Here is a 12,609-nt window from a genome sequence, read left to right as displayed (position 1 = left end):
AGGCTGAGAGAAGAACCGTTTGGCACACCCTCACCTAATGAAATAGGTTTGGAGGGCTATGGACCAAAATAAAGGGAGCGACTGCAGGTTGTGTGTGGGAAGATTTATGTCCTCTGTGCACTGAGCAGCAGCTGGCGTGCCAGACCCCCCCCCCCCAGCCTGGCTCTGGGTGCACGTCCAGGTGACATGTTCAGTCTCGCTGAACACTGCATCCTCACCCCTGACAAACTGAGTGCTCTGCTGGCTTTTAAGTGATGGCCTCAGGGGGTGACCTTGGAGCATAAGAAGGTTCAGAAGAAAACTCTCTGCCATCCTGACTCCATGACATGGGCCTCAGTCTCTTCCCTTGTGATGTAGCGAGCAAGGGGCTGCGTAGGGGGAGAAGGCTGCCTCCTAGCACAGTAGTGACCCAAAGTCAGGTCACATGGGCAGATTCCTTTGCACACCTGCTATAAACCTCTCTTTGGATTGGTCCATGGGTTTCCCAGCTGGGGCAGTGACCTTGGTGGAGAGATTTAAGGCTAGGCTGAGGACAGCCTTGATTCTGTGCTATATACCCTGTGTTGGGCACCTGACATAGTTACCTTAGTCCTGCCCACCTCTCAGCAAGGATGAGGGTGTCTTCTCTATCATACAGATTGGAAACCAGAAGTTTTGAATTTAGAGGACGCACTGATCATTGGTGGAACCAGACTTAAAATCTGTACATGATTGATTTTTAAGATGTGAGAGAAGAGGTGACCAGATCCTCGTCTGCGGCTAAAAAATGGCCTAAGAGCAGCTTTCTGTGGAGCAGATTAGCCTTAACAGACTAACCCTCTCTCTTATTTTTGCAGCTGAAACACACACACATACACACAATCGCATAGACTTCTGTGTTCAACTTGTTTGCTAGGCCAGAAACATCTGTGAGTCACTTGAAATGAGGCACTGGTCATCCCAGTTCCATTTTCATTGCACCTCAAACACAGATCACAGCAGACGGTCCCTTTGCTGCTGAGTGATACAAGTGCTTCCTGCACCTGCATGAATGAGCGAACGAACGAGTGAGTGAGTGAGTGAATGAGTGACAGCTGGTGGTAGCAGAGGGGCGGTGCCTCTCTGAGGCAGGAGCTCACCGTGGCCCCGGGACCTCCATCGGCTGCTCTCTCTTCCCAGGGTGGCATGATCGCTCTGCTGCTGTCCATCTTGTGCCTGGTGATGATCCTATACACTCGCCGCCGCTGGTGTAAGCGCCGCCGGGTCCCCCAGCCCCAGAAGAGCGCCAGCGCCGAGGCGGCCAACGAGATCCACTACATTCCCTCAGTGCTGATCGGCGGGCACGGGCGCGAGAGCCTGCGCAATGCCCGCGTGCAGGGCCACAACTCCAGCGGCACCCTGAGCATCCGGGAGACGCCCATCCTTGATGGCTATGAGTACGACATCACTGACCTGCGCCACCACCTGCAGAGGGAGTGCATGAATGGAGGGGAGGACTTCGCCAGCCAGGTCACTCGTACCCTGGACTCCCTGCAGGGCTGCAACGAGAAGCCCGGGATGGACCTCACACCAGGTGGGCGGCTTGGTTGGTCTTCGTCCGGGGGAGCTAGGGAGTGAGTCCAGAGCAGCTGCTTTCTAATTTGGTGGCTGGCAGTCACGCATACTGGGATGCACCGGTGCCCTTTCCCAGGTGGGCGAGAAGCGTAAGCTTCTTCCTGAGTTGACGAGAACCATTTTCTAGCATAGGACCTAAGCAGAACAAGTATGATTTGGGTCCCTCCCACCTCCACTTTGCGTCCAAAGACTGGGTTAGAGCCTTTTTTGGTCCACAGCAAGCCATCCTTAGGGAAATAAGAAAATAGGAGGAAAGATCTACATGTGTGTATGGTCCTTGTGTATGTATGGGCTTGTTTAGGTAATTTAATTTTTCATTGAAGTGGAGGGGACGGAGGTATTCATTCTTTTCTATAACTCCAGAGACTTTGGTTTGGGGGTGGGTTAGCTGTGTTGATTTGCTCATGTCTCTATAGTCTTTATAGGGATGTGCTTCTCCAAGGAGAATGAAGGAATGCAGTCAGGCTGTCTGACCTTAGACACGTTGTGTGTCTATGAGACACAGGGTGGAGACTTGAACGGAGTCTGGTTGAACAAAACCAGGGTCAACAAAATGCAGAGAGCTAACAACTGTACTTTTACAGTAGTTGACCTGTCCTGCTCTTGACTCTCTATGAATAAGCAACTTCCCATAGAGAAAACCCCAAGACAGTGGTCCTTCAAAGAACTGCTCTTATTTTTGAAGACGTTTTGATGCTGAATATTGCTTTATATGGGCTGTCAGTGGGCTTGAAAGAGGAAAACCCCACCCTATAGGTTTCCACTCTGCTTGTTATCGAGAAGAGAGCCTATCCTTAAGAGGGCTTAGCACTGCACCTGGTGTAGTGCTAAGCCCACAGGTGATACTCAGAAGTTACAAAGTCAAATAGATGCACTCAAGGAGCAGGCAGATAGCACAAAAATGTGCATGTGCTGGGTGGCAGGCGATAGGGCCCAGTGCAGACTGCGGTGATAAGAGGGCATGTTCTGTCTGAATGCACTCACATTCACCTCCTATTAAAACTCTTTGCTGACCAAAGGAAGCACTCTGTCATCTGTCTCTAGCCAAAGGGCCGTGCTTGTTGACCCTGTCCATACAGAATGAGTTGAATTGGATTCTTCCATTGGAAACCCTTTTCCTTCACTTCTCTCCAAACTTTGTGGTCCCCTAGACACCAAAGTATTTTAGGCTCTGCCAGCCTCTCACTTTAAAGGTTCCTTATTTGAATTCTGTGAAACTCTGTTTTCTTGGTTGATGCAGATTCCCCTGCTCTCACTGTCTTTGACCTTTTCTCTCAAAGTCCTTTCCCTGACTTTTCCCGACACAGGCAGTGACAATGCCAAGCTGTCGTTGATGAACAAGTACAAAGATAATATCATCGCCACCAGCCCCGTGGACTCCAACCACCAGCAGGCCACCCTGCTCTCGCACACCTCCAGCAGCCAGAGAAAGCGCATCAACAACAAAGCTAGAGGTACCCGTGTCTGCTGTTGGGGTGTGCAGGGCCTCAGCTCAGTGAAGGCAGGGCTCCCGGGACCCCGCCCCCCACTCGCATGCACGTCTAGAGGGGATGTGTTTGGGCACAGAATTTCTCAGTATTTCTGGAGGACTGCTGAGGATTACTGACTAAACACAAAAAAACAAAACCCCTCAAAGATACAAACCTGACAACCAAGTGATTTCATCAACAAGAATTTATCCTTGGGAAATAATTGGACAAATATGCAAAGGTGGGAGTGAAAGGCTCCCATCACATTGTTTAAGGAGAGGGAAATTGGAAATGGTGTCCGCATCCATAAGGAGGGAACGAGTTAACCGCCTGGACATCTGTCTCCTGTCCGGGGGCTGACCGTGCAGCCATTTATGGTGATAATGGAGCTCTATCCTTGCTCATATGGGAAGTTGCCCACCCATCTAGTAAATGGGGGAAAAAATGAGTTTATAAAATAGAAGGTACCACTTTAAGGGGAGAATAAAAAACGTTTATCTGTTTTTGTATCAAAAAGGCAAAGAATCAATACATCAAATGTTAACACAGTTATGCTCTGATTTAAAGGACTTAGAGAAGACATCAGGGTTGTTCCCTTTATGTATATATATTTTTATTTTTCTTTATTATTTTCTCTCTTTTTCACATGGAATACATATTAATTCTAGAACCAGAAAAAAATCCAATATTCTGTAGATATTAAGCCATATAGTTGTATCTCCCTTAAGACATAATTCCAGCCTCATATCAGCAAGGATCGGGACCTGTAATGGGGGAAGTCTCCCTTGCTTCCTGTCCCACCCACCATCTGTGATGGTCCTGTCCGGCAGGTGGCTGTCAGGAACTGCCCTCCTTGGTTAGGAGCGTGGCTGGGTGGAGGTAGGGCTCCAGCGACTGCTGTCATATAAAAGTCACTCTCTCCAATAAATCTGTGTCTCAGGAAGCTCCAGTCCCCATGGCTGCTCCTCCCAGATTGTCAGCCATCCTGCTTTCATTTTTTATCGGTTTTTCTCTTGAACTTGCCCAATGATTTGGTGTCATGAAGACAAGACTGAAGATGTTGTCTTTGCCATGGTCCTGTTCGTTCCAGCTGGCTCCGCCTTCCTGAACCCCGAAGGGGATTCTGGCACAGAGACAGAAAACGACCCCCAGCTGACCTTCTACACTGACCCCTCACGCAGTCGGCGGCGCAGTAGAGGTAGGAAGGGAAGAGGGGCAGAGTTGGGGGGGGGGCTCTGGGGACGGGAGGGCGTGGAGCTCAGAGGTCCTGGGTCAGCTGGTGGGGTCTGTGCACCAAAGCCAGTTTCTGCGGGCGGGTGTGATCCTTGGACCGCAGTTGGTGTGCCGTCCTAAGGAAGAAAGAAGAGCCCAGAGTGGAGCGTGTCAGAGAATCATCTCTCCCAGATAATGGCACTCTCAAACAGGTTTCCGAGTTGTTTGAAAGGCTATTTCTTGGTCAGAGGACTCTCAATTCCTTCTGGAAGCCTCGGGAGTCCTATGTTGCTGTTTAGAGACAGGAAGTAAAGTTGATGAAGTGTGTTGTCTGTGAAAACATGAGCAGGATGTGTAGCCTTGCTCACCCAGCCACACTGGCCTTGGGGTTGGGTCAGGCACTGAGGGGGTGGGCAGGGCACCTGAGGAATGACCTTTGGCCAGAAACCAGCATGTAGATAGGGAGATCTGGGTTCAAGCACTGATTGGTTTCACCATTGACTTGCTGTGTGATATTGGATAAGGACAACACCTTCTCTGAGCCTCAGTTTCCTCACCTATTTAATGGGTTAACAATCCTTCACCCATAGGAGTACTGTCAGGACTAAATTATATTAAAATGTGGGTTTTTGATGACTGGCAAAGGACTGAGATCTGCCTTGTTGTTGCTGTTAGAACTCACCACAGGGCAGTCTCAGATTTTCATGACATTCCGTCTTAAAGAATTTTGGACAGGGGCCCCTTGAAATACAATGGAGGATATTTGAGTGACATCGCATTGTATCATACTCAGTAGAATTTCCCCCAACCAGTAATCAAGCAGTACCCACAAAATACAACTGCATGCTGGCCCCCTCCTGCCTGCACCTGAATTCCTTTCATATTGAGGGCATTCTTCCCAGAGATTGGAAAAATCCCTTTGAATTCCTCAATTCCAGTTTCTGTAGGCTTTGCGACCATTAGTACAAAACTTCTTTCTACCATTTTTCTCAAGAAATCAGTGGGGTTCAGGACAGCTTAATGTCTGATGCCCCAGTATCCCTGGGGTGAGAATGTGGACCCTCTGATCCTCACCCCATATTTATATATACAGCAAATTGTCAACCGGGCTCATCAACCCAGGCCACACCGTAGCAAGGCGTGTTCTGCTCCAATGAAATCCTGTTTAACAAAATCTATAGTAATGAATTACAGTGAGTTTCTCTGCAGCATAAAACTGTTCCTTTTAAATATCAAGCTCCCCTAGTATGTCAACTATTTATTGCTATTAACTAGACTGTAAGCTTCTTAGGGATGGGCATGTCTAATTTATTTTTCGGAAGTGCCTGGTGGAAGATTTTGCCTATAATAGATGTTTGTAAGCATTTGTTGAATTGAACTGGATACATCAATCAGGCCGGCAAGGAATTTTATAACCTACCTGCCGTGGGTCAGGCTTTGTGATGGGGGTGGAGAAAAGAAAACATGGCACAGTGATACATTTCCATTTAATAATATAAATAAAGGAGAAAGAATACTCAGAGGTGAGAACAGTTCATTCTACCTGGCGGCAATCAGAGGCAAAAAGGAAAATAAATAGAGAGAAAATAATGCAGCTGGATTATATGCAATATGAAGAATTTATTGAAAGAGGAGAATGTAGGGTAAAGGCGTGCCAGTGGAGGGAATGGTACATACAAAACCTTACAGGCACACAAGAACCAGGTGTTTTTAAGCAAGTTAAAGAACTCCAATATGGCGGCTGTAATCCCAGCTATGAATGCCTAGCGGGGATGGGGCTGGAAGACAGGCTGGCTAGCAAAGGGCCATGCATGGGCCATGTTACCGAGTTGGCACTTGGTTCTGGAGGCCGTAGGGAATGACCGGAAAGTTTGAAGCCAGGTAGAGGCGCTGGATGGTGGGTCGGTAATGTGGACGCACTAGCGAGACAAGGACATGCGTAGCGAGTTACTGCAGTCACAGGAGAGCAGAGGCAAGGGCGCGTTCACAGGGATAACACTGCGTGGTGAGAGCTGTCACAGCGGGGTGCACCACGGGCTAGAGGAACGGCGAGGAATGAGTGAGAATTCCTTCTGAAAGGTTTCAGACAAGTGTTTACAGGGAGCTGCTGTTTGTACTGAGACTTGAAGAGTAGGTGTCTACCAGGCTGACAAGGTGACAAAATGGCATTCTGCGGGGGAAGAAATAGCCTGCACAGAGTCACGGACGCATAACCGCTGACGGTCTAGTCCATGAGCAGTGAGTGGTGTGCTGGAATGGAGCTCACAGCGCTGGTTTGCGGTCCCGCTTAGGAAAGGGGGCTGCGAGGTCGGGGGGAAGTTGGTGGCCTGGGCCTCAGGACTTGGACCTGACAATCAGTGGGAGCCACTGGAGGCTTTAAAGAAGGATTATTTAGGGCAGGATGGAGGACATTTAAGGGGAAGGGAGCTTGAGGCAGGGAAGCCAGATGGGTGGCTATTGCTGGCATCCCGGTGTGAGATGATGAATAAGTAGGCAGAGAGAGAGTGGAGGCCAGGGGAAGTCTGGGCACGGAATGGAAAATGGCTTCATGGCTTTGGTGGTGGGAAGGGGGGGGGGGAGAGAAGAGTTGGCCATGTGGTAGTATGGGCATTTATGAAACCAGGGAGATGACAGTGCCGTTCGCTGGGCAGTGAAAATGGGGAGGGGGTGGGGCGTGAAGGATGGCAGAGAGTCTGGTCTCGGATTTCCATCCGAGTACTTGACAGACATTCTGGTGGAAATTCTGCTGCCCAGGCCTGGTCTGGGCAGGAGCCGAAATCTGTAAGTGTGGGGAGAGAGACTCCATTCTCACAGGGCGCTTGCATGGGTAGAATATCTCCAGGTAGCTGGGGACAGAGGACAGGACTCACACTCTGGCCTCTGTGCCTCCCAACCTCCCCTGGTGCACCCACTCAGGGAACCTGCCCCCATAAAAGATGGTGCAGCTATGGACCAAAAACCCTTCCCTGTGTTCCTGAGGGCAGCACTTCCAAAGGCTCTGCTGGGCCCAGAGATTGAGCTATCATCGGGGCTGTGGCCTCAGCGGGACCTGTGCTTTGATCCAGACATAATAACTGCCATATTTTCTATCAATAATGAGTATGAACACAGACCACAGCAAATCCCAAAGGACCCACACATTTTGTTGACAACTTGCCTTACTTTCTCCCTTTCCCACATCTGTTCTGCCTGTATGTGAAATCGTCTCCACCCAAACCAAAAACAAACACAAAACACACCAAAAACCTCCCTTCACATAGCTGTCCCCACCTCCCTGGGAGTGTTCCTTAATCCCCAGCTCTGGTGTTTTCTCATAGCTTTCATTTATGACTTGATCCTAATGTCTGGGGAGAGCCTTCTGGTGCGACAACATTTTCTGCTCACCTAGCGGACTTTCCTCAGTTTCCTTCTAGACCGGACGGTGCAAGGACTCCCACCCATAGAGTAGGTGCAGCTGCTCAAGTTCAGGAAATTCCTTGGAAGGGAAGGAGCTGATTTGTGAGAGCGCCCTCTGTGGAAAGCTGTGGGAAGTGCAGGGAGTCTGCCTTGGGCAAGAGGTTGGAGCTCAGCCTGGTGCGTAGAGAACATGCTCCTTTATGATCTCTCCTGTGAACCTGGCCCAGGGACATTGCACATGACTTGCATGCCACTGACCATGGTTGACCCTGAGGTCCACCAGCAGGCAAGTCCCTCTGACTCTAGCCAGTGGCAGTTCCATGACGATGAATTCACAGAGGTCATGTGGCTGCACATATTTGCTGCCAGGGTTTGCCAGCTGCCTTCCCCGTTTGCTAGATCGGGCGGCAAAAGACCAAGTTGGCCTTGCGCGGGAAGATTTTGACCGCCGTGGGTCTTGCTTTTGTCTTGCTTCCAGTGGGCTCTCCCCGAAGTCCTGTGAATAAGACGACCTTGATGTTGATCAGCATCACCAGCTGCGTGCTCAGCCTTGTGTGCTCCTCTCACGTCAGCTGCCCTCTCGTGGTCAAGATCACCCTGCACGTCCCCGAGCACCTGATCGCTGATGGTGAGCCCACTTCTGAGAAGCGGCTTCCTCCCCATTGAGGGAAGGTTTCCGGTTGGGCGAGAGGGTATGGAGAAGCCAGGGGTCACTGTCACCTATTCTGGTAGGTGAGGACAGATAAACACAAATCAGTAAGGTTCCGGGCTAAACTGGATTGTCCACACACAGAATCAAAAAGCAGGGTAAGAAACTGGAGATCTCTTCCTTGGGCCCACCTGCGTGTCCCCTTTTCACTTGGTTTACAGCAAGCCGCTATCATTGCAGAGAAATGCAGAGCACACTGGAGGCAGGCTGGTAGATGCTGAGATTCTTGGAGTTTTTGAAAGGAGAGAAGCGAAGTGGAGTAGTTGAGGTGTGTAAGAACCAGTCATGCCTCAGTTAGGTGTGCCCTGGTGAGAAATTCCTAATTGTACTAACTTATTATAAGCCTAGAACTCCAGAACAATAATTTACTTTAATCCAGGGGGAGCCAAATATAATGAGGTAGCAATCCAGGTCCTGAGAGCCCCGGAACTAGTCGAGCCCAGAGCACCTAATTGACTGGCTAGTGTCTGTTTTCTTGGTTGCTATAAAGCTGGAGACACGTGGGGACTGTCCCCAGTGCGAGAGGGCCTGCTATTTCACAGCGAGTGAGGGCCAGCTGCAGGTCTTGTTCCTGGATGGGTGCCAGTGCCTGTGGCTGGCTCTGATGGAGCAGTGCCATGGCCACCACAGAGCTGTTCTGTCCCTTTATCCCCTTAGTTCCACCCTGGTAGACATGAGATGGAGCAGGGCAGCAGAGGACATGTGGTGGGAGGTCCAAGGGGTGGCTGAGCCTCAGTCTGCTGGTACCTTCCCTGGGGGCTCATTGCTGGCCCAGGACTAGGAGGAGGAATGGCCTGGGATTGGGGCTCATCTGCAGAGCGTTCCTGACTCATGCACATGTGTGTGTGTTGTGTGCACACGGGGCATGCCTCCTCTCTCTGTCCCTGCAGGGAGCCGCTTCATCTTGCTCGAGGGGAGCCAGCTGGATGCCAGTGACTGGCTGAACCCTGCCCAAGTGGTCCTCTTCTCTCAGCAGAACTCCAGTGGGCCCTGGGCCATGGACCTCTGTGCCCGGCGGCTCCTGGACCCCTGTGAACACCAATGCGACCCTGAAACTGGTAGGCGGGAGCACCGGGCAGCGGGTAACTGTCAGAGATCATGCCTCTTGCAATCACCCCCTCGAAACGCAGGCAGCCCTCCCCACTGTCCCGCTGCGACTGGGAGCCCAGACTGTGCAGGCTGCCAGCACGGTTGGGCCCCTGAGTGTGTTGGCTTAAAAAGTGGAGTCATCTTCTGGCGGAAGCCTGGGGAGCGTCCTCATTGTAGCCCCACGCCAGACAGATCAGTTTTGGCTGACCTCCGCAGCCCGTTTGCTGTCCAGTCGGGTTATCAGCCTCTGTGGCTACACTTTTTATGCATGTTTTATTGTAGAAAATTTGGAAAATCTGAAAAAGCTTATAGAAGAAAATGATAATCATCTATAATTCTATCTCCTGCAGAAATCATGTTAAAATTTTAATGTCCTCCCTTCCGATCTTTTATCTGGGCATGATTTTTAGAGGCTCAGAAGCACACTAAGTCTGGTAGAGTTTTCATGACCTCTTTTTCGCTTATTCTATCGTTAGGTTTTCCAGAACATTACATAATCCTCAAGAACATAATTTTGAGTGGCCATTTGGAATTCCATTGTATGTGTATATTAAAGCTCATTTAAATAATTCTCATTATTTGACATTTAGGGTGCTTAAGATTTTTAATTTATGTAAATGCTACTAAAATGAATACCCTTCCACGTGACTAGAGGGCACATTTGAAGTTATTTTCTCCCAGTACATCTTGGATGAGGGATTGTTGGGCTGAAGGATATAGACATCTTTCAGGGTGCTGTGTTATCACATGGGGCTGGGGCTTCTCTGAGACAGGGTCCAAGTTCAGAGCCATCAGACCCTACACCAGGGGTCCCCAAACTACGGCCTGCGGGCCACATGCGGCCCCCTGAGGCCATTTATCCGGCCCCCGCCGCACTTCCGGAAGGGGCACCTCTTTCATTGGTGGTCAGTGAGAGGAGCATAGTTCCCATTGAAATACTGGTCAGTTTGTTGATTTAAATTTACTTGTTCTTTATTTTAAATATTGTATTTGTTCCCGTTTTGTTTTTTTAAAATAAGATATGTGCAGTGTGCATAGGGATTTGTTCATAGTTTTTTTTATATAGTCTGGCCCTCCAACGGTCTGAAGGACAGTGAACTGGCCCCCTGTGTAAAAAGTTTGGGGACCCCTGCTCTAGGGCACGCAGCACTTTCTGAGCACCGAGCCATCCAGCAATACAGGTCCCGTGTTCCAGGTTGCTTTGCATTCAGCTGCAGAAGGAGGGCACCTGTAGTCATGTTTATGAAGATCTGTTTCCGGTAGCGTCAGTACCACAGATAAATCTTTCCCAGAGAGTAGTGTGATGCCTTATCACAAAGGATGGGGATGCAATGATATCGAAGACTCTCAAGTGAGCTGTTGCTGGGGTCCGGGGCCGGCTACTCCGCCTCTCTGTACCTCGTGTACAGACCCTCCCACACACACCCTGACAGATGCGTCTCTTTTAGATGCTGGGATGGAGGGATGTTAGTAGAGGTCAAGTCCAAGAGATCTATCTAGCTTTCACTTCTGTTCTAGTCTGTTACCCTGTCTCTTGGGGGGGAGTTCCAGGTCACTGCATCATCTAAAGTTCACCTTCTTGGGTCTAAAAGTTGTCACGTGGGCCCATCGCAGAGATTCCAGGTCCCCATATGGAGGGGAACGCACAGCATCTCAAACAGCTGATGTCTAGGGCTGTGCTTACTTGCTGCTCTTCCCACGCTGTGAGGCAAACACCGAACCCAGCAGATGGCTCTGCACCAGGCCCCAAACCAGTGCGCTCGGGAGAAAGGGAAAAAAGCTCCTCTCAGAGGCAGGGCCTCTCCAGGCAACTGAGCTAGTCCCCCTCCTCAACCACCCCCACTGACTTGCATGATGAGACCCAGGGACAATCTCAGTTGTTAAACTCACTTCCAAAAGAAGTGTGAGCTCCAGAGGGCCTTGGAAGCTTCTACTGAAGTCTCCAAGAACGAGAAGCCCTTTTAATTCCACGTGGAAAGCAGGGGTTGGTGTTTGCAGCTCGGAGGGTCTTGGAGATCAGCAGCCTCCTTCCTTGAGGCCAATGCTCACATTCCCCAGGAAGGCACGCGGCCTGCAAAAGTCGCACAGCACCCCTTGACCGAGTCTGTGTTCTATCCGTGTGAAATCGGAGAAGAGGTGGGATTGTAAGGAGTTGCTTAATTTCCCCAAATGTGTCAGATCAAACAAATGTGTCACCCGGAGCTGCTTAGGCAGCATTCCTGAGCATCCCTGCTTCCGGAGCCAGGAATCTTGTCCACGGCCAGGCTGCCGTCCCATCTTCACTCCTCCCAGATGTCTTACTTCCAATCCTCGCTGAAAAGGACTTTGGGAGGCCCCCTCCAAGGCTAATGGCTTTCCAGTATCCATGACGATTAATGAATTTCCAACTGGGAAGCGGTGGAGGGAGACTAAAATTAGGAACCCAAACCCCACAGCAGAACTGAGGCATGCCATCTTCATTTGGGGCAGCAGCTGAGAAGTGACACGCAGAGACTTTTCCTAATGCTGGAATTGGAAGCCCCCTGCCCCCGCCCCTCCCTGCCTCTCTCTGCACATGGGATGATGTGGTCATCCCACACACTCGCTCACCAGTAAGAAATTTTATCGCCTCCCACACTCCATCCGAGAGCCTTTCTCCAAGGAGCTCGGTGTGGGAACTGGCTGCAAGTCAAGTTGACTTTATTTTTGCAATCTTCGGGCAACTTACTTGGAAATGTCACAGTGTTGGGACGTGTGCTTCCCCAGCCACGCTGAAGGGCCCTCCCATATGAATGTGTGGTGTTCTGCATGCGCTTGGGCCTGCTTCTTCATACACGTACAAACACACAAACAGGCAGTCTCTGCGAAGGAGCCAGCTCCGGTGCCTGGAGCTTTCCTCGGGCATCCTTCCAAAGTGTTCCAAAGTTAAGCATATGTTTACTCATCACCTGCAGAGTGGTCTGGAATACCAGGTGCGGTAGGCAGTATAATGGGCCCCCAGACATGTCCATGTACTAAACCCCGGAACCCGTGAATGTGGTATGTTACAAGGAAAAGACGAATATGTTACAAGGAAAAGACGAATTAAAGTTACAGATGGGATGAAGGTTGCTAAACAACTGGTTTTAAAATAATGGGAGTGTCCTGGGCTAACCAGTGGAC

At 50.2% G+C, this 12,609-nt stretch overlaps 1 protein-coding gene across 5 annotated transcripts in view; it reads left to right on the top strand.

Moving 5' to 3' along the window:
* Window positions 1–12,609, top strand: part of ASTN1 (astrotactin 1) — a 295,307-nt gene that overhangs the window by 133,060 nt on the left and 149,638 nt on the right. For 2 of the 5 annotated variants that reach the window (XM_066361601.1, XM_066361599.1), the window contains exons 3-7: window positions 1,159–1,552; window positions 2,901–3,047; window positions 4,108–4,260; window positions 8,149–8,298; window positions 9,270–9,461. In XM_066361601.1, the coding sequence (XP_066217698.1) occupies window positions 1,159–1,552; window positions 2,901–3,047; window positions 4,108–4,260; window positions 8,149–8,298; window positions 9,270–9,461 (1,036 nt within the window). The remainder of the gene's footprint in view (window positions 1–1,158; window positions 1,553–2,900; window positions 3,048–4,107; window positions 4,261–8,148; window positions 8,299–9,269; window positions 9,462–12,609) is intronic. The other 3 variants (XM_066361604.1, XM_066361603.1, XM_066361600.1) reach the window with 3 other exon arrangements.

The sequence above is a fragment of the Saccopteryx leptura genome, chromosome 2 (genome assembly GCF_036850995.1).
Source record: "Saccopteryx leptura isolate mSacLep1 chromosome 2, mSacLep1_pri_phased_curated, whole genome shotgun sequence".
Classification (NCBI taxonomy): domain Eukaryota; kingdom Metazoa; phylum Chordata; class Mammalia; order Chiroptera; family Emballonuridae; genus Saccopteryx; species Saccopteryx leptura.
Note: the sequence above shows the minus strand (reverse complement) of the source record. Positions and strands in the feature narration are given on the sequence as shown.